We start from the raw sequence: 21,780 nt of genomic DNA, 5'->3' as shown, positions 1-21,780 counted from the left end.
AGTTGAGTTCCTTTGGACCATTAGGCATCTGTGTTCTTCCTCCCAAGAGGATGGTTATTTTGGCCAAAAAAAGAGATGGAAGTTGTTTATCTGCAGAACTCTTGGGCCAAGTCCCACCTTCATACTGTAGAATTGTTACTTGGAAGGAAAAGGAAGCCCTGAGAGCCAGGTTAGGATGCAGACTGCCTTCGTGTGCTCCAAGGCCTGAGGAAATGATCTGCAGAGGGAGCTGGGAGCCTGAGAGCAGCCCTCCACAAAGTCAAAATATTGGATAGAGATATGCTCAGAAATAGGCAGAAGCAGTGCTGGATCTCCTGTCCCTTGCTGGAGCTCAGAGATCTACCTCTGGGCAGTACCTCAGCAGCCTCTGCTCACCCAGGAGCCCAGTTGTCCTTGCAGGAGGTGGGTGTCCAGCTGAGAGGGGCTTCCTGCTTGTGGTTGTGCACTCCCTTCCTTTTGAGGCTCCTGGCAGCTCACAGGTCCCACTAACTTGGTGGCTTTGCTGCCTACCAGGCTACAGACCCTCCTGGTCTTAGGTGTTTTCACCCCTTCCTGGTGAAAGTAGCACCAGGAGTGCAGGATTCAAGGGTCAGGAGGAGCAATAGGCAAGATGGGAATAGGCTAAGAAAGTCCTTAAAAACAAAAGTGAAAATATCATGTCCAGAGAATAGGCAGTGAATAGTGTACAGATGTGCCCAGTCAAAAACATAGACTAAGAGATTTTGCAGCAGTGTGGGGGAATGAGAAAGGCCAGAGAGGAAGAGATTGCAGTAACTTAAACTGCATGTTTGTGACTCTTCCTTTCTCTTTATTTTACTCCTGATTGCTCCCCTGAGCAGGGTCTGAGAAACAAGCACAAAAGGAAACACAAGTCTTTGCAAACTGTGACCTGTTGTCGCCACACAGCCACAGAGGTGTCTTGTGTATGTGAGACAGCTGCCACAGGGAGGAAACGAGGTGTCCACCTTCAGGTGGGCTTCTGACAAAGAGTAAATGGATGGAGGGTGGTAAGCAGCTCGAAGCAGAGGAGAAAACAAGACATAGAAACAAAACCAGAAATGCAGACGAAGCAGGAGACACTGAGTAACAATTAGACTAACATGTGGTTAAGTGTTTTAACTGCTCACACTGCATGATTAAGTACTGTGAGATTTGACAACTCTGGTTATCTACTCAGAAGTGTATTTATGTCAAAACCAAAATGACATTTTAGAAACAGAGGCTCACCTGCCCCACCTGTATCTGGATGGATTTGCAAGGCATAGTTCAACAGTCTATTAATCAAACTGATAACAGTGAGTTGTGTCTGAACTGAGCACATGCATGACTGATGCAATATTAACCGCTCAGATTTTGTACATTAGATTTCAACAGTGTGACTTCACTGCTATTATAGGCCTGGTTTGAGGCCACTGAAGCCTGTCTGCCCCCTGGGGAGTCTGCTTGACTTGTTCCTCATGGTGTCACCAGAACCAGCTCAAGAGGTCTGACACCAGCATTGTGTGGACCAGCTCAGGTGTGAATAAAGACAGGAGGTTTGGTTATTTTACCCTCTAAATGTCTGCAAGTGTGTGTCCTTGGAGTAGGGACTGACACTTTCCTGCCCATTCCAAGTGACTGGTTCTACTTGGTTATACCTTTCAGAAAGATGAATAAGGTGCCAGAGAGACATTCCTTGGTGTCTGGTGCCTCTGGAGGTTTCTGGCTGATTTCTTGGCAGTAAGTTTGCTCCTCTCAATGTGCCCATTAGTTGGGCATGAAGCCACACATGGAAGCCCAAATGTTTTTTGGGCAGATGGATTCATGTTTGTTTTCCCCTAAACATTTCCAAAGTATTTTTCACGGTGTTTTTGCTGGTGGCTGGTGCCAGCCTGAGCACGTTTCCAAGCTCACTGCAGCCCCCTTGGAAATCCTCAAAACTTCTTAAACAAATTCCATTGGCTTTGCCAACTTCAGCTTTCAGTCCTAGGTCAAATGTGGATTTTTTAAAGTGTGAAAACAGCATTTCCAGTCTTACGTCAGAGCTTTGTGAGTGGGGGAGAAATGTACATTTTTCTGTGTGCTTGGTTTGAAGTTCATGATTTCATAATGAAAAATGGGTGAAGTTAGAAGGTTAATGGAAACTCAGAGCCACAGCATTAACTCAGCAGGTAGCTTCCTCCCTCTCACCATCCTGTTGAGAGCACACAAATGCCCTCCTGGCTGGAGGAAATAATTATTTGCATCAAATAGGTTGTTATTTTAAAATCCCACCAGAACACAGAGTAACCTGATAATGCAGTAATTCACAGGTTGAAGTATAAGTAGATGGATAGAGCAATAAAACAGGGCAAAAAGCCTAGGACAGGATGCTGGTCAGGTTGGTACTCTCATGCAGTTTGGATTTGAGTTTCAAGGGGCACTGTGGAGGAGAGTGTGACACATGAGAAGACACACAATTGATAAGGACCTGTGCAATTCTAGGTTTTAAGCTAAAGCACAAATTAGGAATTGTATAGGAACATCTGTGCCCACATTTGTGTTGCATTCAGAATTGAGGCATTCTGTAAATTGTATTCCAAATCCAGCTCTTGAGAGATCACCAGATCACAGATGATAAGACCCATGGGAATGTGTACATTCATCTAGCAATGAACTCCTAACCTCATCAGTTTGTGATGCTAATCACATCAGCAACTACTTTCCCAGCATTTTCTACTTGTTGTGCTCAGCATCTATGAAGCACTGATACACTTGCAGTTTGTGGCAAGGCATTGGATTTATTGATGCCACATAAAGCTGAGGTAATGATAAAAAAGAAAAGGGTGATGACTGTTTCATAATGTATCATAACTGAATGCATCACTCCAATTAAGCAGACAGTAGGCAGGAGTGAATGCTATAAAATCACACCCCTTGCTTTGTAACTCTTTTTTTCTGGGAGAAGCCAGGCATGGAGTCACCTCAAAGGCTGAGCTGGAGAATTCCTTCTCCCCACACACATGCTCCACCCAGGTCAAAACTGTGAAACAAAATGTATTTGGTGTCCTAGGGGTCCTCCAGCATCATCCTGACAAGCTCTATTTAAGCAGGATATAGCTTTCATTTATTAGTTCAGCTTTTTTTCATGGGGAGCAACACAGCTTTTAGCACATCAGAGAAGGGGATGTTACCAGAATGCCCTGTGTCCATCATCACTAAGGCTGCATTTAGTACCATTTATTTTAGTCTTCATCTAATAGCTACCTTTCATTCTAAATACCTTGAATTAATTAGATGTATTGCTTAGGAAAAAATGAGTCACCACGTGTGACTTGTATGTGTGACTTGGCTGCATAAAATATTAGAAATCTATAGAACTGTAGTTTATAAGCGAGGTGGTTAGAAAACATTTTCTTGAATGCCATGAAACAACCCACTTTTTCATACTGATTTCTTCTTAATGGCATGAATGAAAACAAGAAATTGACAAAGAGAAATTTTGCTATCAGTGTCCTTTGAAGTACATTTACTAACTCCTACTTTCAAAGTATTTTTATTCCCATTTCTGCTTCACCATGCTTGCAAAAAGTCAGTGGGCAGTGGTAAAACCTAGCTAGAATAATGGAAAAATAACCACATGTCATTGCAGTATTGCTCTTTAGCCCTACTGTTCCCACAGCTAGACACACATTTATTTTACATGAAGGATTTGCTGTCTTTTAACACTAATTGCTGCTTATGACATTAATATTGTGCTTGTTGCTGTCTGAAATATTGGTGTTGTTAACCTCCAAGCTCTGTTGCAGGACAGTGCCACAGTGACATATTTTAAAAATATAAATTCTTTCTGCAGTGGTTATTAGGGATTTAAAACCATGGAAAAATTCCAGTCTTCCAGCCCTTCAGTGCCTGTATCATCCTTAAAAATCTTTTAGATATATCTTTTTTAATATATTTAGCTGTCTGAAGATACCCAGGAGGAAGTTTGAAAGCACTTTGATACTTTGCTACTGTAAGAAGTTACTTGCATCATATGGTACCTAATAATCTTTAGAAGTCTGATCCTTGGCTACTAAGTGACTGTTTTTAAAAATTCTATTTCCATGCCATAAGAAAAGAGGGAGCTGCAGCTTATAGTCCTCTTTTCTGGGCAAGTGGCTGCAAGTGTAGAGCTGGCTTCTGGTTTAAACTCCTCTGTTACCTCTCCAAAGGCACTCTGGGGACATTTGTGAATCCAGGTTTCGCTCTCCTAAAAATAGAAACCTATACATAGGGTCCCTATGCTCCACACTGATACATGTAGGAGGAATAAATGAATTTCATGATTTAATTTTTAATTAGACCCCCTTTATGATATCCTTTGTAAAACTGGGGAGATTAAGCTTCTCAAAACTTATTCTCACCTGGTTAAAAACCAATTAGCTGTTATACACAAGCAAAATGCATCCTTATTAACAAGGATTTCTGCTAATTATATTGTTCTGGTTAAATGACTTTTCTGTCACTTGATGTATTGAGCTCAGGTCTACTTTGGACTTTACAGTGATGCTGCCAAGACATGAATCCAGCCAAGTGAGACCCCCAGCAGTCTTGCCTGATTAAAGATTCCAAGATTTGGCACAGTTGAATTGTTCCATTATTAATTCTGCCCATTGCTTGAAGGGGTTTTTTCCTGTTCTCTCCTTCTGCTTCTTTCCTGAAGATCACATGCAAGGCAAACCAAGTAGCAGTGGAAGTAGAAGACTTTTTTTTTTTGTCCCTAGGATCTCGGAAGATTGAAAATAAACCAGGCTTGAACATCAGTAGCCTTCAGTGTGGCTTTGAAGTGGCAGGTTCAGTTATGGAGGGCTGGAGCTGTGTTCTCCTCTGTCATTTCCCAGCTGTGCAGTGGAGCAGTGCTGGGACTTCCAGGAGTCCCGCTGCTTTCACACAAGTGTCAGGAGAAGTGGATCTGCCTTTGAGTTTGCTTTTCTGCGCTCTGTGATTGAGGACAGTAACTCATAATGAATGTGGAGTGGCAAGGTCTGTCCTCCAAGATCAATCCCCCAAGCTGTGCAGAGCTTTCCCACTTTACTCTTTCATGGTGCAGGGTGTCTGTGACTCACTCGAGGGCTATTGGCACTTCCCACAGGCAACTGGGGGAGCAGTCTTCTGTGTAGGAGTGTCCTAATACAGTGATGATGAAATGTGGAAACCTGCCTAGCCTCTTACTTATACTTCTGTCTCAATAAAAAAAAATATAAATTGGATTCCCAGTAGCCTGGTGGGAAGGAGGGGGTTTTCTGACAGCTTGATGCTGATGAGTTTGTCATGTGGCAAAGCCACTGCTTGAGTCAAAGCCACTGTCTGGATGCCAGCTAAGGATTGCCCAGGAGCCCCAGCAGAGCTGGGCTCCTGCATCCCTGTGTGCCAGGCTTCACTGGACACTGGCCCTGGGCCAGCCAGGTGGGCAGAGTACAGGTAAGCATTGCCCCAGTGGCCCCAGTGACACAAACACATTGAGACACAGCAAAACTCAAACCCACACCTGCTAGGAGAAGCAAAGTGGTAATTACTGTACCCCCTGCATGTAGCAGTGCACCTCCAACCTTAACAGGTGTTTCCATACAGGGAAAGAGTTTAAGTTTCACCCCTGATAAGCCAAAATAACTAGAAACTTCTTATGCTCTTCTCACCATAATTGGCCCATTCCAGGACAAAGGCACCTGTTGGATCCTTGAGGTGTACCTCAAGAGCTGTAGCTATTTTCTATTGGGTAGCATGCCAAAAACCTCTCCTTCATCATTGAATACTTAAGGGAGAGCAGAGAGACTTTCAGGGCATTTTCAGGGTGTGATAGCAGGTGTATGGATCCTCCCTGCACTGTGCACGGCTTATACCACTTTTGTTTTGTATAGTTTTTGTTATTTTCATCTTAATTAAAACCTTTTGCTTTTCAAACACCTCTGATCATGCCATCTCACTGTTTTAAGCCATTTCTGAGGCTGCAGGCATCCCTCAGGAGTGGGATGTACCTTCATGGGGCTAAACACTCTGCCTCACGCAGAAACACATCACCTGCACAAATGGTTGGGTCCCCAAACCATTTTGGAGGGCATTTGCTGTTCCTCACTGCAGGAGACACCTGCAGCTGGGCAAGTGTGACTCTGTTGGCCACTGGTATGGCACTGAGGAACTGTAATCTGCTCTAATTGTCACATGCACACCCAGTCTAGTGAGACTCAGTCAAAGTTTGTGATTTTCTAGGCTGCCCAGAATCAACGGAGATGAGCATGCAGAGGATATCTCAGCTTCGTTGGGGGACAAGAAATTTATGTTCAGGATGTCATTTGTGCTTGGTTGCCCATTTTATTTTCTGCTTCTCTTGTGGAGAAAATGTGGTTTTGAGGCGTAAACCTCTCTGGATGTGACTGTAGAGCATAGCCCTGCTTCCTGCTGTGAGGCAAAGTGTCTTTTTGGTTACATCAGTGTTTTCTGAGTACATAAACCATCTCTGCCTTTGTGCTGTTACTTGTTCTTATCATCAGCAGTTCAGCTCCACCTCACCCATATGCATTAACTTTTAGGGTAACTCAATAGATACAGATGCTGTAAAAGTCACAGCTGGGAGTCCCAGCTCTGTCACCTCTGGGTGACAGGTACATTTGTTCCCCATATGGTGGAATGAAATACCTGGCTTTGTTATGTCTTTCAACTCTCTGCTTCTCTGAATAGGCATTTTTTTCCATTCTCCTGTGTAACTTACCTGTTCAGGTGTGTGGGTGTTATAGCATTCACCTTTCATTAGTGTGTATTCAAAGCAGTGAAGGAGATAACAGTAGACAACAACACCCCTGTGTCTGTTTCCAGTGGGTATTTCACAGATGGCAGGGCTTTCTTTTCAGAGGTGGAGTGTCTGCTGCCAGGTTTCAAATAGAATCTGGGTGTATGTGTACACACTGCACTCATCTGAGAGCCAGGAGGCCACACAGTGTTACACCACTTATTCAGCTCTTCATTCACTGGAAACTAATAAGATCTCATTTTGTGAGGCAATGTACAAAGGTAGCTGCTCTGACTGCAGCCAGATCACCCTTCCAAGAGTGTCAGTCTTCCTGTTTTTCACGGGTTTTGCAAGCAGACCCTGCTTTTATGTTCATGAAACACCTCCAGAAGAACCCACCTCAGCCCAGGACTGCTCACCACTCACACATGGCTCCAGAGTCTCCCAGGCAAGGGAGTGGGAATCATCCCTAATTACTGACTGCACTTGTAAATCCACAGTCCTCCACAGTGCAAAAACAGGGCTGCTGCCAAGAGCTAAAGGATGGTTACACTTGTTTTGTCTGAGATAAATCCTTGCAGACACTGCTTTTATCTTTTTCACCTTTAATGATGAATTAATCATTATTATTTGTTTTGATGTGTTTCACATTAAACAGCCTGGAGGCTTCTGCTCAAGCTTTGTGAGCCTTTTTGATCACTGCCAGTTGGACTCCACCAATTGGAAACCATCATTTTCATGGTTTGCTCTGCTTCTTGAGGGAGCCAGGGATATTCTTGACATGGCACTGACACAGGGATATTCCTGTTCTTGAATGGGCTGCCAGATCTGCAGGAATACAAGCATTCCAGAAGGTTTTTTTGACCTAGTCTTCACACTAGAGTTGGAAGTTTTAGTAGTAGAAGACCCAGAGATTAAATTTCTTTCCCTTGAATGGCTGCTGAGGGACTTTCACCTGAAAATGCTTGAGACAAGTGAGCAAAAGGTCAGCACCGAAATCCAGGTGTGTGATCCAGGAATCATTCATGGTTATTCTCAAAGTACCTAAATTAATTTGCTATGTTTGTGGGGGGTTATAAAATTCCACCAGTGCTTGGTGAAAACCCATGAATCTGTGCTGAAATTGTTCAGCTTTTTCTGAGCCCTGTTGTGACCTCACTAGGGAGGATAACATGAGACAGGGCAGGCATCAGAAATTTCAAGGTTTATGTGGGTAGGTTTTGTCACAGCCAGTTAGTGCTACAGGTGATTAACTGCACAGCTCAGGTTTCCACCTGTGGAATGTCTCCAGCTTGATTTTATCACTCATGAGAACATTTTATGCACGTAGTACATAAGGCTAGGATTTGCTACAGAGGACATGCAGTGCTAGGGAAGAAAGGCCATTGAAATGGATGGAAATATTTCTGGATCTTCACTCCTGAGTAACAGGAGGTTATAGAGGTGATGGGTAGGATCTGGAAGGTGAAATAGAGAGAGATTGAGTTGTATAATCATGAGACAAGGTGTCCTGACACCTCCCATTGTGGGCCCCAGAGGTGTCAGCTGCACTGACAGCAGAACCACTCAGCATCCTGCTAGGACACTGGACCAGGACAAATCCCATCCTGGTCCATTGCTTTGCCTACAGAATATTACATGAAGCATGAAAAAACTAAACTGCAAACCATATTAATTTTAAAATCATCACTATCTTCTAAGGCTAATAGAAGTAAGTCTTTTGGTTGGCATCCCTCTCCTGAATTTTGACTGTTCCCACTTCCTTCAGACACCTGCTCTGAGCCACTTGCTGCCTGCTACCAACACTGGAGCTTTTTGTCACAGTCTCCTCTTCAGTCACAGCTGAGGAAAGGTTATGAAGTGACTCATCCCTCCACATTTACCTTTGTGTACTATCACCTAGGGTCTTTCTCCTCTAGCAGGTTTTCCAAAGCAGATCAAATTAACCTGACAGAAGCACAGAGATCTTAAAAATACTAGCGAAGACATTAATTTCCTTCCTGTGTTGTGAGCAGTCTGTGTTTTGAAGCCCCCACATGACCCCAAAGTTCAGCTCCTTGTCCTTCCAGCCACGGAGATTTGACTAATTTGGCCAGGCAGTCAGCATATGGGCACTGAACCATCTGGCTTTGAGCTGGAATTAGCTGTCCCTTGCCCAGTTGTTAGATCAAGCAAGGCAAGATATGTAATGTGGGTGGGAACAAAAGGTATCACTGTGGTAGGAGATCAGAGGAGGTCGAAAAACACCGTCTGGCATGGGGATGTAGCACCATTTCTATGTTACAGCTCATAAAAGTGAGCTCTCTTTTATTTTTAAAGCAAGGGAATATTCAGTACTGAACCCAGCAAACCTCCTCCAGCTCTTTCAAATAGGCAAATTAAGGATATAACTTCAAAAAATGCCAGCAATCTAGGAGTAGTAGAAGAGAAAAACCAGATATTTTGGATTTGCAGACTCTGTAGAGCCACCTTTGCTCAGCAACTGACATCTGCCTGGGTTTGTTCACATCTCTGCTCCATGTCTGAGCTGAGGCTTCTCTAAGTTTTGCATTATTTGCATAGGTGTTTGTGAGTGAGAGAGGGGGAGGCTGCTGCCCTGAGATGGTGGGGACCAAAGCCCCTTTTGCAACCACAGAAGCTGTCACCACTGCTGGCCCATGTTTGTGTTGGCTGCAGTGGGAGGACAGTGTGTGGGATATGAAGTAATAGAAATTAATGTCAGCGTCATTAACCTTCCATCTTTCTTCTAAAGCCATCTCCAGGGGTGCCCATTTCAGGGGAAGGTTGTTGACTTGGTGACATCAATCTGGTACTCTTACAATGTGGACCCTTGAAAATCAACTGGACACATCTGATGTGAGGCACCACACTCTCCTCCCCCCCTTTCAAGTCCCAAACATCAGCAATAGTGTGGCCAGCAGAAACAGGGCAGTGCTGTCCCTCTGTACTCTGCACTAGTGAGGCTGCACCTCCAATCCTGGTGTCAGTTTTGGGCCCCTCTACAAGAATGACACTGAGGCAAGTCCCACACACAGCATCAGTATTGGAATGTTTTTTTGGAAGCAGGAATGGTGGGCAGAGCTCTGCTGCAGCCAGCCAACCATTTCCAGGACAGCCACCGGTTTCCTTCCCCATACCAACCCTGCCATCTCACTCTGCCCCATTCCCCTCTTAGCAGAATTGCCACAGTTTCTCCTTGAGATCGGCCTGGCTTGTTCCCATTCATCCTCACATCTTCTGAGTCATCATGAAGATTTTTTGGTAGTTTTCTTTCAAGTGGAAAGCAATCTGATCTGATCACTCCCTCTGAACATGTGTGAGACTATCCTACTATCTGTTGAAATTACTGACTCATTTCAAACAAATAAGACAGCTGAGCAGAGGTAAGTTTGCAGTGTCCTCCACAGCAGAAACTGTGATTTAAACACCTCCCTTGGCCAACTGGTGAATTCATCAACCCTCATAACTGCTGGCACAACTCTCTCCATGGTAGGTGTGGGAATAATGGAGCATTGATTCTCAGAGACCTTTGGTTACTCAAAGCCACGAATCCTCACAGACTCACACTTTGTTAGTTCTGGCTTTTGCAGAATTATTCGTGCTTTCTTGTGGCATTTTACCCGTGACACGTGCTGCTCGTGGAGGTGCAGCATTAAATGTCACGTCTTGCAAATGTAACACTGACTTGGAAAGAGTCATTGTGGGGGAAACCTGCCCTACTTAAACAGCTCTTGAGCTCTTGTGTTTGCCCAAGGTTTTTGTAGGGTATTCTTCTGCCTGATCCTGGTTTTTGGTGTTAAATATGATAGATACTAATGGAATGAATCAATTGTGGTTTGTAGCTGGGGTGTTTCACATGCTCTCGTGGCAGATCAGCAACCAAAGCAACAGCAAAATCTGGATTCTCTGCTTTTATCTGTGCAGAGTGCAGCCCCTCTAATTAATGATCCACGGCAGCAGGTTTAATGCCAGCTCTTTGGCCTCTGGGATGGTTAGGAGCCAGCAGAGATGTACAGAAAGCTCAGTTATTAAAAGATTTAGTTTCCTTTATTGCACATCAACTTCCAAATTTTAATCCCTTGCTTCTTAAAAGCAATCTCCAGTCAAAGCCCATGGAATATATTGATTTTTTTTTTTTTTTTTTTTTTTTTTTTTTTTTTTTTTTTGGCAAACATTGAAGTGAGTACTGTCCATTAGAGCTAGATCTGGACCTATGGGGGCTTGTGCACTCCTGGTGTCAGTGAGTGGGACACAGTGTCTCTGTGCCAGCCAGTGGCAAGGGAGAATTTCAGCATCACTGGGGTGCCATGCCATGTACCCATCACCACTCCAGTGCTGCAGCACAGCCCATTTGGTGTGATGGGAACTGGTGAGCAGGGCCAAATGTCACTCCTGGTCATGTCAGGTTTTGTTTTGGGGATGTGTTTCAGCCCCTTTGGAGGTGGATGTTTCTGTGTTTCAGCAGTAGCAGTTGGGGAAAGATGACAATTCCCCTATCAGTGCTCTGATGCAATGACTCCACAGGAAGCAAAGAGGGCCAGTCTGTATTTGGGGCTCTGCTGCAGATCAAGCACTCTTTTGTCAGCCCTTGTTTGTGCAGCTGCCATGCCCAGAAAACTCAGGTGAAGTCCTTGGTTGCCCAGTTGAGTTTGCTCCTTTAAATCTTGGCTGGCCATGTGTTAAAATATTGATCAAGTGCAACATTGCCTTCATCCATTTGTGTCATTGACACCTTTGTGAGAGCACATGGCAGAATCATAGGCTGAAAGTCTGGAGGGGAAGCTTGATAATTTTGCATGGTTGCCTCCAGCCCCAAGGTTTGTGTCTGCCTGAGGCACAGCATCCAACCCAGAGCTGCTCTGAACGGGGGGAATCCATCCTTTCTTTTCATAGTTTTATACCTTCTTTCTTATACTAAACTTTTCATAGTTTCTTACCAGGTTTAATCCCTCTTTATGGGTTTTTTTGGTACACTTAAATTCCCTTGATTCTCTCTCCCAGATTTATTTTCCTCTTATTTTTCCCATGGATTGCAGCATCACATGAGACTTATAGGGCAAAAAGTCCTAAGTCTAAATTAGCCTCTCTTTATCTATATTTTTATTTTCAGACATTTTCTCCTGTCTAATGGCCTCAGAATACTCTTGAAATTGAACAAAGATGTGGTGGCTGGAGGTGGCACCTGCCCTTTGTGCCACAGATGGAGGAATTTTAAATTTTAGGGACACATTGGGATGTGGGAGATGCAAGCAGCACATGGGGTTTGCCAGGATGGAGGGGGAGCGTCAGGAAAAATAGCAAGTGTGATAAAAGGGAGGTTGAAAGGGTGGCAAGGGCAATTTTCCTTAGTTCATATCAATTTGTGTAATCGGATCTAATTTGCTTTAAGCAAGTCCATGCTTTGATGTTCACTTCCAGGGCTTTTTTCCTTTCTTTGGAAACAAGTAATGGGAACTGCTGTCACACCAGCCCATGTCCCCTCTGCTACAGCCCTAATACTGCACTATCACCTACCCTAAAAGCATCAATGAGCTGCTTTGTGCAGAGTTAATCAGCCAGATTTATCTATTGCAGGGTGGGAGCCACATGTTGGGAAGGGAGGAGTCTGGAGAGGGAGACAGAAGGAAGAAAAGGTCAGAGAAGTGGGGTTAAGATTCTCTCACTGAGCTAGGAAGGAGAAGGAATTGAAATAATATGACCCATTGATTAAGATATTACTCTGGGATTGAGGAATCTGGCCCTCTCTGCTTCATTCTGTTTTGTGATTACAGAAAAAGAAAAACTTGTCGTTTTTCCACCCAATGCTTCCCCTTCTGTAAAGTGAGAGCAGCACCTTCTAAAATAATAAATCTTGTCAGGTCTTGAGTAGATCAGACAGTCCAGTGAGTATTTCTGCAGGGCTGTGTGCAGGCATGTGGAGGCTTAGCAGAATGAATCCTCTGAACCTTTGAGACTCACTTGGTGCTCCTAGGGGGGGATAAAAATGGAGTTAATTAACCCATCCCCAAATCCCTCCTGATCCGTGACCAACAAGTAGCTGCCACTTCACAGTGCTCTCCTTGGCTCTCAATGTACCCAAGCATCCCTGCAAGAAGCATCCCTGCAAACCAGGAGTGAGTGTCTGCCTGTTACTCACATCTGGCACTGTTGATCAGCTTTCAGAGGAGTGGGACAAATTTACTCCACCCCCACTGGACTTTGTGGTACCAACAAAGCTTTGTGATGATGCCACACCTGCTTGCCCAAACCTCAGCGTGTTATTGAAATGAATGTTGTTCATCCTTGAAGGATTCATTATTGTGTATCAGGGCTATGAATGTTTGCATGCTCATGCTTTAAAAGGAAGAAAGGAGCACATGGATTTCTGTGTGAGTTTCTGGAGGGAGTGGCAGAGGGGCTGCTGCTGGTGGCAGTGATCTCTGCTGGGAGCCCCACGGCTGCTCTGGTCCAGCTCCAGCAACTCAACCCCCAAATTTGTCTAAACTGTGGGCTTCACTCCAAGTACTCTCCATGTTATTGATTTCTTAACTTTGAATTCCATTTTCCTTTTAATAGCTTGTCATTTGAGAGTTCCTCTGAGTAGAGAAATGCTGTGCAGGACAAGCTGCTTCATTTGCAGGTGTGGGATGTGCACTTCTCCAGGGATACTAAACACTGCAAAATGCCTCAAAAAGATTGAGGCCTTGCTGGTCTTGGGGAGGCTGAGACAAAGGGGAGAAAAATTCCTCCTCCCTTCTCATCATGCCCCTGAAGTTCAGCAGCCACCAGCAGCTGGGGTGGCTGGTCTGTACAGACACCACCTCCCAAAGGAACATTGTGCTCCAAATGCCATCACCCCGATGAGGCACAGCTCTGTGTGTCCTTTGGGGCTGATTCAGCTCCTTCAGCTGTCTTCTCCCAGATCACACTTCAGACTTGCTCTCATCCCACACGCTCACGTTCCTCATCTGATTTCAGAGGGGGCAGATGGGCTCAGTACAGAGGACCCCGCGAGGCTGGGGTCTAAAACTAAACCTTTTCTCCCCGTTCTCTGTGGCACTGAGCAGGTTTATCCTCCCTCCCTCAGCACAGGGCGCGGTGACATTTGGTTTGCAAATCAGGGAGGGGACGGGATCCTGTGGCAACCCTGATGTTCAGCCTTGCATCTCTGATCAGAGCTCTTCCCTGGCCTCTGCCTCGCTGGCAGCTCACCCTGGGTGACCATGTGTGTGATGGTGAGGCTGCTTTGGGGAACCTCTGAGGTTCTCCAAAAATAGAAATGCAAAGCATTGGTGTAAAACCATACCACAGAATAAACTGGAGGCTTTCAATGTTATGGCAGATTGATGGTGTTAAAGTGCCATCATCGTGATGGTAAGAGGAGCACAAAGTGTTGTGTCAATGTGTGTGGTGCATAAAGGAAAGTGGATAAATAAATATAATAATTTTCATTAAAAGTCACTAATTGCTTGAAATGTCATTTCTAACATACCTTCAACTAAACTAAACAAGGTAAACCTGCCCTTGTCCTAACTAACCCTTAAAGGTACCAGGCACTAGACCTGCACAACAAAAGAAATGCTTCCAAACATTTGCTGTGTAAAGCCAAGTGGGTGGTATATTGGTTTCCTGTTGCAAATACTAAGAATTGAATTTGTGATGCAATCTACCTGGAAATTTTGCTAAAGTACCATGGGATTTTCCAGCTATTTAGGTAGAATGAAGAGCCAAGTCATGTGTTTGTTGCTCTAACATCCTGCAGTGTATTACATTTGAGTTTGCTTATTGCTGATGTTAAATTTCCTGTGTGTGAAAGTCCTTGCATGAACACAGCTTTTGATGACTGATTATGGGCATAAATTCAGGTCAGTCATAATATTTCCAGTGAATTCAGAGGAAATTGAATTAGTCTGTGTGCTTGCAGGAAAGATCCTGTTGGGCACAAGGGACCTTCTGCTCTCCACGTCATCACACAAGTGTTAGGACACTTGTGACCATAGAGGATAAGGTCCTGATAGATGATTAAGCATCTTAATTAAGCTACTTGAACCTAGAAACATGTAGAGTTTTGCATTTGCTGACAATTCATGTTTACTTTCCTTCTGAACATATTCATCTGTTGCTTAATGAGTGGCCTCTTCTTAGAATTTTCCATCTTTCTCTTGCTCTTAAAATATTGTCTGGAATTGGTATAATTAATGTTCTGCCCTGGGCTTGCACTGGGTTAGTCTCTGCAGGGTTTGCACAAGTTAAATATATCCTTTGCAAATTATTTGTAAACATTTAAGGAACAAACCCATAGAGATGTTGCTGAAGTAGCTAATTAGATGTGTGCTTGTAGAGATGATTTCTCTCTTTAAAGCTAGTGCTTTGGCAAGAGGTTTGGTGGGAATGGTGGGGATGTAGAAAAGCCATGAAGACTCTTGGAGCTGTTGCACTCAGTGTCTAATAATGCTGCAGGGAAACTGGGGCCTCAAGACCAGGCTTAACATCAGAGCACAAATTTGATGGGAAGGAGTGTGGGGCTGTCATATGGCTGCTGATTCCCTGTGCCAGCTTCTTCATGGGGTCAGATCCCTGCTTTCTCCCTGCCAGCCTGCACCCCACCTCTGCCACTCCCATGCATCCTGGTGCAAAACTGTCCTGAGAGTTCAGCCTCCAGCCAACCATCTTCATTCATCTGACACAGGAACTCTATACCCCTAATGCCTCAGATACATAACTGTTACACATTTTGGCTCCAGAGATGACTGAAAGAATTTTTTCTGAAAAATAACTGTATTCTGGGCTGTGAAGCACTTTGGACTGCTTATTTCTGTTGAAAGAGCCCTAAAGATCATCTGGTTCATATTCCCCAAAGATCATCTGGTTCCTATCTCCCTGCCTTGGGCAGGGACACCTTCCACTAGACCACGTTGCTCAAAGCCCTGTCCAACCCAGCTTTGAACATTTTCAGGGATGGGGCATCTGCAGTTTCCTTGGGCAACCTGTGCCTGTGCCTCACCACTCTCACAGTAAAGAATTTTTTCCTACTATCTGATTCAAATCTACCCTCTTTCAGTTAAAAACCATTATCCCTTATTCTATCACTATACATCCTTGCAAAAAGTTTATGATGTTGAATAAAACACTGACAAATATTATTTAACTAAGAATAGCTCTATGTTTTGCAGTCATGTGAAAAAAAAATTAAAATCACTATTTCATCCTATCTTATTTTTTTTCAGGATCAAGCATGAAAATATAGTTGCTCTGGAAGACATCTATGAGAGTCCAAACCATTTATATTTGGTCATGCAGTTGTAAGTACTGAACCTAATGAAGTTTTTGTATCAAAGTTGCCAACTCTTCTTGTTTTGGTTTTGTTCTTTAACCCAAAAGATGGGATATGTAAGAGGTATTTGTCTTGTGTGCTACAGACTGCAAAATCCCTGGAGGGTGGTCAAAGCCAGATCTTTAGTTGTGATGTGTTGTGTTGTTGTAAAATTGGGAATTAAATTGTTTTGTGACTAGTCTCACCCAAAACAAACCAGAGTGGTTTTGTGAGATTCCATCAAAAAAAGAGCAGAACAGACAGACAGACAGGGCAGGGGAGTAAATTACAGCTGAGAAGAGCCATAGGGAAGCCTGGAGCGTCTGACAGAGGCAGCTCTGGGGTTAAATACCTCAGGGGAAGCCCTTGGGGAAAATGCTGGTCCCGGGTCTGTTGTTAAGGTCCACGAATGGTGACGTCCTCAGAAGTTATTGTGCAGGCATTGTGGGGAGAATAGTGCCCTGTAAATTTTTAGTGTGTTTTTGTAGCCCTACATTTCAGTTCAGAGTGCTGCAAAAGGACTTGCACAGGAACACTAGTGTTGTACAAATTCCAACAAGCCAGCTGGATTGTGGGAAGTACCAATTTTGTCATAAGTTGATTTACAAATCCTTAGTTTTGTTTAATCTCTTTAAAAAATAAATAGATATTATTTTTACTTATTATTAGCTTGTTTAATGTACTGTAGCCATCACTTTTATAAAATCCTTGCATTCAGATATTTGGGTATCTGAAATGTAGTTCTGTAATGAGAGGTGACACTGATTATATCTTGGTATAAATTTCTACTTGCTCACTATTCAATGCTTGCTAGGGAATTATCTTTTCTGTTATAGCTGTATTTGTAAACCCAAGCAATTAATTTTCTGAAGGCCAAGCATTCAGCTGTTCCAAGAGGACACAGGTTCACTGATACCCAGTGGGGTGAGATGCCCATCTGAAGCCAGCAGCCAGAGCCCATCAGGAGTGTTTAGGGTGGCAGCTCCAAGCAGTCTCCAGCCCCAACAAAGAGCTGTGCCTTGTTTTACAAGATAGACCAACAGCCCTGAACTGAATGTAAGGAATAATCTTGCTGCACTTTTTTGGGAAAGTGCTGTCTCAAAGTGGAGAGGACAAGAAGGCCAGGTACTCACCCTCATGTCTTTCGATGTCACATGAAGGATGGTGCAACCTCTGCACTGCTTCTGAGTTTTCTCAGAAAAATACTTAGGCTTGGGATCAATTGGTATCAAGAGTTGGGTGCCAACACTGCAAAGTCCACAAGGCTCAAAATCCATTTTGCATGCCTCCTTTAATGGAATTCTGTTTGGGAGAAGGTATGTATGGATAATCTCTTGTTTCCAAGGTAACACCAACTTGTTGATACAATGGCTGTGAACCATTGCACAGCATGAAGTATCTTTTTGTTTACTTTTCTGCCCAGATTATTATTAGATTCCTTGTGGGTTTTTCAGCTTCTCATTTTTGTGTATTTCTCCTAAACAACTTCTCCTAATTTTGCCTACCTTTAAAACTTGGGTTCTGTGAAGCAGAAGGGGTTCTGATCAAGCAGCTTTGAGAAAGCCACATTTAGATTGCAAAAAAAAAAAAAACAAACAAGAGGTAAAATCAGGGCCACTCAAAGATCAGTATCACAAGCACAAAATATCTCAAATCCATATGCCCTTCTCCCTGGGTCATTGCTTGCTAAGTGGACTCTAGCTAATACTTCCCAAGGATTATTTTGTGGTGTGGACAGAATTTTCATTACCAACCTTTCAAGCACTCCTTGCTATGATGTGGAAAATTCACATTTTAGTCCCTGAGCATCTTGCAGCACCACTGTGGGAGAACATTTTTGAAAGGAGACCAAACCCCTCTGTTTAAGTTTGTCCTTGAGTGCATCTATTTTTCCACGAAAGCCATGCTTGTTAGCAGGCCAGCTTGAAGGATAAATATCACACCTCATTTATTCTGTCAAAGATATGGGCAAGTAAATGTCTCAGTGTCTGTGCTGCAGTTGGAAAGAAGGGACGCTAAGAGGCAGCTGTCCATGTCTACTTGACACTTAATTTGTTCCTGCCAGTCCTCCCTGGGAGCACTTCCCAGGGTTATGCAGCTGTTGGTGAATCTGCCCTGTGTGCTTCCCAGCATGTTCATGGGGAATAAGATCTCTGGCTTTGGTTTCACCACCTTGTTCTCACATATCTTTTATACAAGCCATCACAGAACTGTTCAAACTGCCACAATCCTCTTAGTACAAAGTACTAAGTCCAGGCTGGAGATTCCTGGATTTGAGAACTCAGAATTTTGTGTGCTGTCTCAAGGGTTATACTGTTCTTTAGAAAGGGCTGGGCTGCACTATTTTTCTTTATTTATTTTCCCAAAATGCAGGATATTCCAACCCAGTGCCTTTAAGTTCGGCAAGGTGGACAACTCCTTGCTGTCTTTCACTCCCTGCAGTATAGCTCAGCTCTGGTGAGGTGGTTTGAAAAATAGATAAATACTGTCAAAATACTATAGAAAAATATTGTAGAACATTTGTTGTATTTCCATGAGGATGATGTGCTTTCCAACTAAGAAAAACTTTGCTCCTTTCCAGGCTTGGATTTCCTATAGTACAGTTAAGACCTAGACAGGCAACAAAGACAAAAACTTAAATGAAATTCTGAAAGTTCAGTTCCTTCTGGATGCTGCTTGAGATTTCCCTAGAGCATATTGTAGAAGATGGGGGGAAATGAGTCGCTTTCAGAAATAGTTGTATTGAACTATTTTGGTGTAACAGCGAGCTCTGTTAATGAGCAGCTTTAGGATTTTTGGTTGCTGTTGGTGCCATTTGGTAAGAATTACCCTACTGCATCTTACAAATGATCTGCCTTATTTCACCCATCACTATAGGGAAAGCTCTTGATAATCTGTTGTGCTTGGTAATGTCAGATACTAATGTTTCATTGGTATAATCAGCCTCTTTGGGTATTGGTGATTCATTTTCTGCATGCTGGAAAATCATGCATAAAAATGGACTTACGTAAACACAGGTAATCTTAGAATCATTTAGGTTGGAAAAGGCCTCAAAGATCATCGAGTCCAACCATTTTCCTGTCCCTGCCAATCCCACCATGTACCCAAATGCCATATCTGCACATCTTCTAAGTTCCTCCAGAGATGGTGTCTCCACCACATCCCTGTGCAGACCGTTCCTGTGCTTGACAACATTTTCAGTGAAGAAATTTGTCCTAATACTCCAATCTAAACATGTTTTTCACCTGAGTTTTGCAGGTCCATTTGCAAATGCTGTTTCTGACTGTGCTGCGTGGGTACATCAGAGCAAATTTCCAAGACTTGACTAATTTCATCTCTATTGTTCACATGCATTGAAGTGTGAAGCAGCAGAGTTTGGTTTCCCTGAGATTTTTGTGTAACTCGTACTAGTCAAAGCCACAGGATCTGGGGCTGTTGCTTCTCTAGAGGAATATGGGACCATGTTAAAAACTGATTAAGACAGTAATTTCTTTTTTCTTCTTTATGCATCCATATTTGCTTAAAATATGTAGGAACTTAATATTTTTGCTGCCTCTACTCTTCTGTCAAAGTTGGTTGAAGTTCACCCGATGGGTCAGAAATTACTAAGGGAAGATTACAAGCTGGGATGGAGAGTTGCTGCCTCACTGCCTTTGGAAAACAGGCTTAAAATGGGTCTAAAAGGCACCTCCAAAACATATGGAGCAGCCCAGAGTAGTGTGTAGCCAGGAAAGTAATGATCAAAGCTGAAGATCCACCTCTGAGTTTCACTGCAATTTTTTGCAGAGTCAGGAATATTGACAAATCCAGAGGAATTCCTATCAATACTAGGATCTAGTTAAACAAAGTGAAACCCCCAGTGCCTGTCTGATATATTGTTCCACCTCTTTGGGGCACCTGTGATCCCCTTGGCAGGACTGCTTTACCTAGATCCTGTTAGCTGCTGTTTCTGGTTCTCCAAAGAAACCAGAGTATTTTCTCTGTGTGATGTCTTCTGAGGCTTTGGCATCTCTGCCGAGAACAAGTTTTTAGGAGGAACATCCTATTTGACCCAACCCCGAAGTACTTATCCTTACCTTAGCAAAAAAAACCAGCCCAAGCTGAGCCAAAACCCCCAACCCTGAACTTTTTCCAGCTTGGTCTCTTAACTTTAATGAATTATTCAAATGATTTCTGTCACAGAAAAGTTGAGATGACGGCGGCTCCTTCCTGCTGGGTGCAAGTCACGCACTGAGGAAAGCTCTGCCCACAAGTTTGCAGGCTCAGAATCCCTTGTCCCTTTCTTGCTGTTTATCAGCTCTACCCTGCCAGACACAAGCACCTTATAACCCTGCAGTGCTTTGGGAGGCAGGTACTCACCAGTGGTAAAATCTGCACAAGTTTTTGTTATTACCGGGACCACTCTGCTTGTGCTTTTGCCTTTCAACTGTATGTTTTGCTAATAAGTAAGCAGAGTGCTAAGCTGTGATTAAGTGCTGAATTCACTTTGTTTTTTCAAAGCCCAGTGCCTGAGTGCACTTCGAGAGCAGCCGAGCATGAGCTGTGTATGTAAGTGACATTTCAATGAAAATATTCAGCCTCCAAGAAAAACAAGAGACAATGGAAGGAAGTGTTGCGTTTGCCAGGTTTCTTACGGAGTCCAGCGAGGGCTCGGTGTGTTACACAACAGCGATCTGCACGCCAAGCCACCAGCCCATCGGGATGCTAATTAAAGCAAAACACAGATCTGCCGTGCTACATTCCTTAGGTGAGCCTTATTCCCCTGCTTGGGGGGTTTTGTGTAAGCTTTTTGTGCAAAAGATGAAAGGAAATCTCTCTGCGTTCACTATGGAATTTACATCATAGAACCAAAGAGTGATTTTGGTTGGAAGGGACTTTAAAGATCATCCAGTTCCAACCCCTTGCTCTGGGTAGAGACACCTTACACTAGACCAGATTGCTCAAAACCCCATCCAACCTGGCCTTAAATACTTCCAGGGATGAGACATCCACAACTTCTCTGGTCAGCCTGTTCCAGGGCTTTACCAATGGATAATAAAAGCATACTGGGTTCTTCAGGAGCAGAAAGGTAGCAGTTATTAATCCAGCATCAATTTAACATCTTTTCCTTTGTGGAAAAGAAGAATATTCCATCTGTTGGGTTACACTGGTCAGTGCTAAATACAAAGGAGGATCTCCTCTTTTCCAGTGGCAGAGAGGTTATAAGCAGACTAGAAAAGATTAATGTTGGTGTAGAGATCAGGGCATGGGTAAATTTATTGGTAATAAATTAATGGACCACAGATTGACCACCAGAATGGCTTTTAGACACCTGTAATTGTGTGGATTCTGTGTGATCCTGAAGGTGTGAGTGTGCTCATTGGCTACTCCTAGCCGCTCTCAGCATTTTTTGTTTTTCTTCTTGTTTTTTTCTGGCTGTGGCAGAACTTTTGGTAACTCTTAGTCCCCATGTCTCCTCCAAATGCAGCACCTTTTCCTGTGCAGCAGTCCTGTTGCTTCCCTGTGCTTCAGCTCTGGCTAGAGCCAGGCATTTTAGAGTCCCTGAGCAGCAGTCCAGCCTTCCTGCAACAACAGAGGAATGGAGAGAGTGTTTTTTCACCTTGGAGACTACAAAGAACTTTCTCATGATGACTTCCAAAACCACTTAGAATATTCTGTCACCTTCAACAGTTGTAGACAATTGTCAACATCCTTGTTCCAAAGCTTGCACTCGTTATTGTTACCTTAGTCAAAACATCCCAGTAAGGACTTATTAGCAAAGCAA

General features: G+C 43.6%; 1 protein-coding gene across 1 annotated transcript in view; it reads left to right on the top strand.

Moving 5' to 3' along the window:
* The window catches only part of CAMK1D (calcium/calmodulin dependent protein kinase ID), a 118,120-nt gene that overhangs the window by 20,114 nt on the left and 76,226 nt on the right, over window positions 1-21,780 (top strand). Inside the window, exon 2 of the mRNA XM_083858760.1 lies at window positions 15,931-16,005. Within this exon, the coding sequence (XP_083714886.1) occupies window positions 15,998-16,005 (8 nt within the window). The 5' untranslated portion in view covers window positions 15,931-15,997. The remainder of the gene's footprint in view (window positions 1-15,930; window positions 16,006-21,780) is intronic.

This window comes from Zosterops lateralis (assembly GCF_965231275.1).
Source record: "Zosterops lateralis genome assembly, chromosome: 4".
Classification (NCBI taxonomy): domain Eukaryota; kingdom Metazoa; phylum Chordata; class Aves; order Passeriformes; family Zosteropidae; genus Zosterops; species Zosterops lateralis.
Note: the sequence above shows the minus strand (reverse complement) of the source record. Positions and strands in the feature narration are given on the sequence as shown.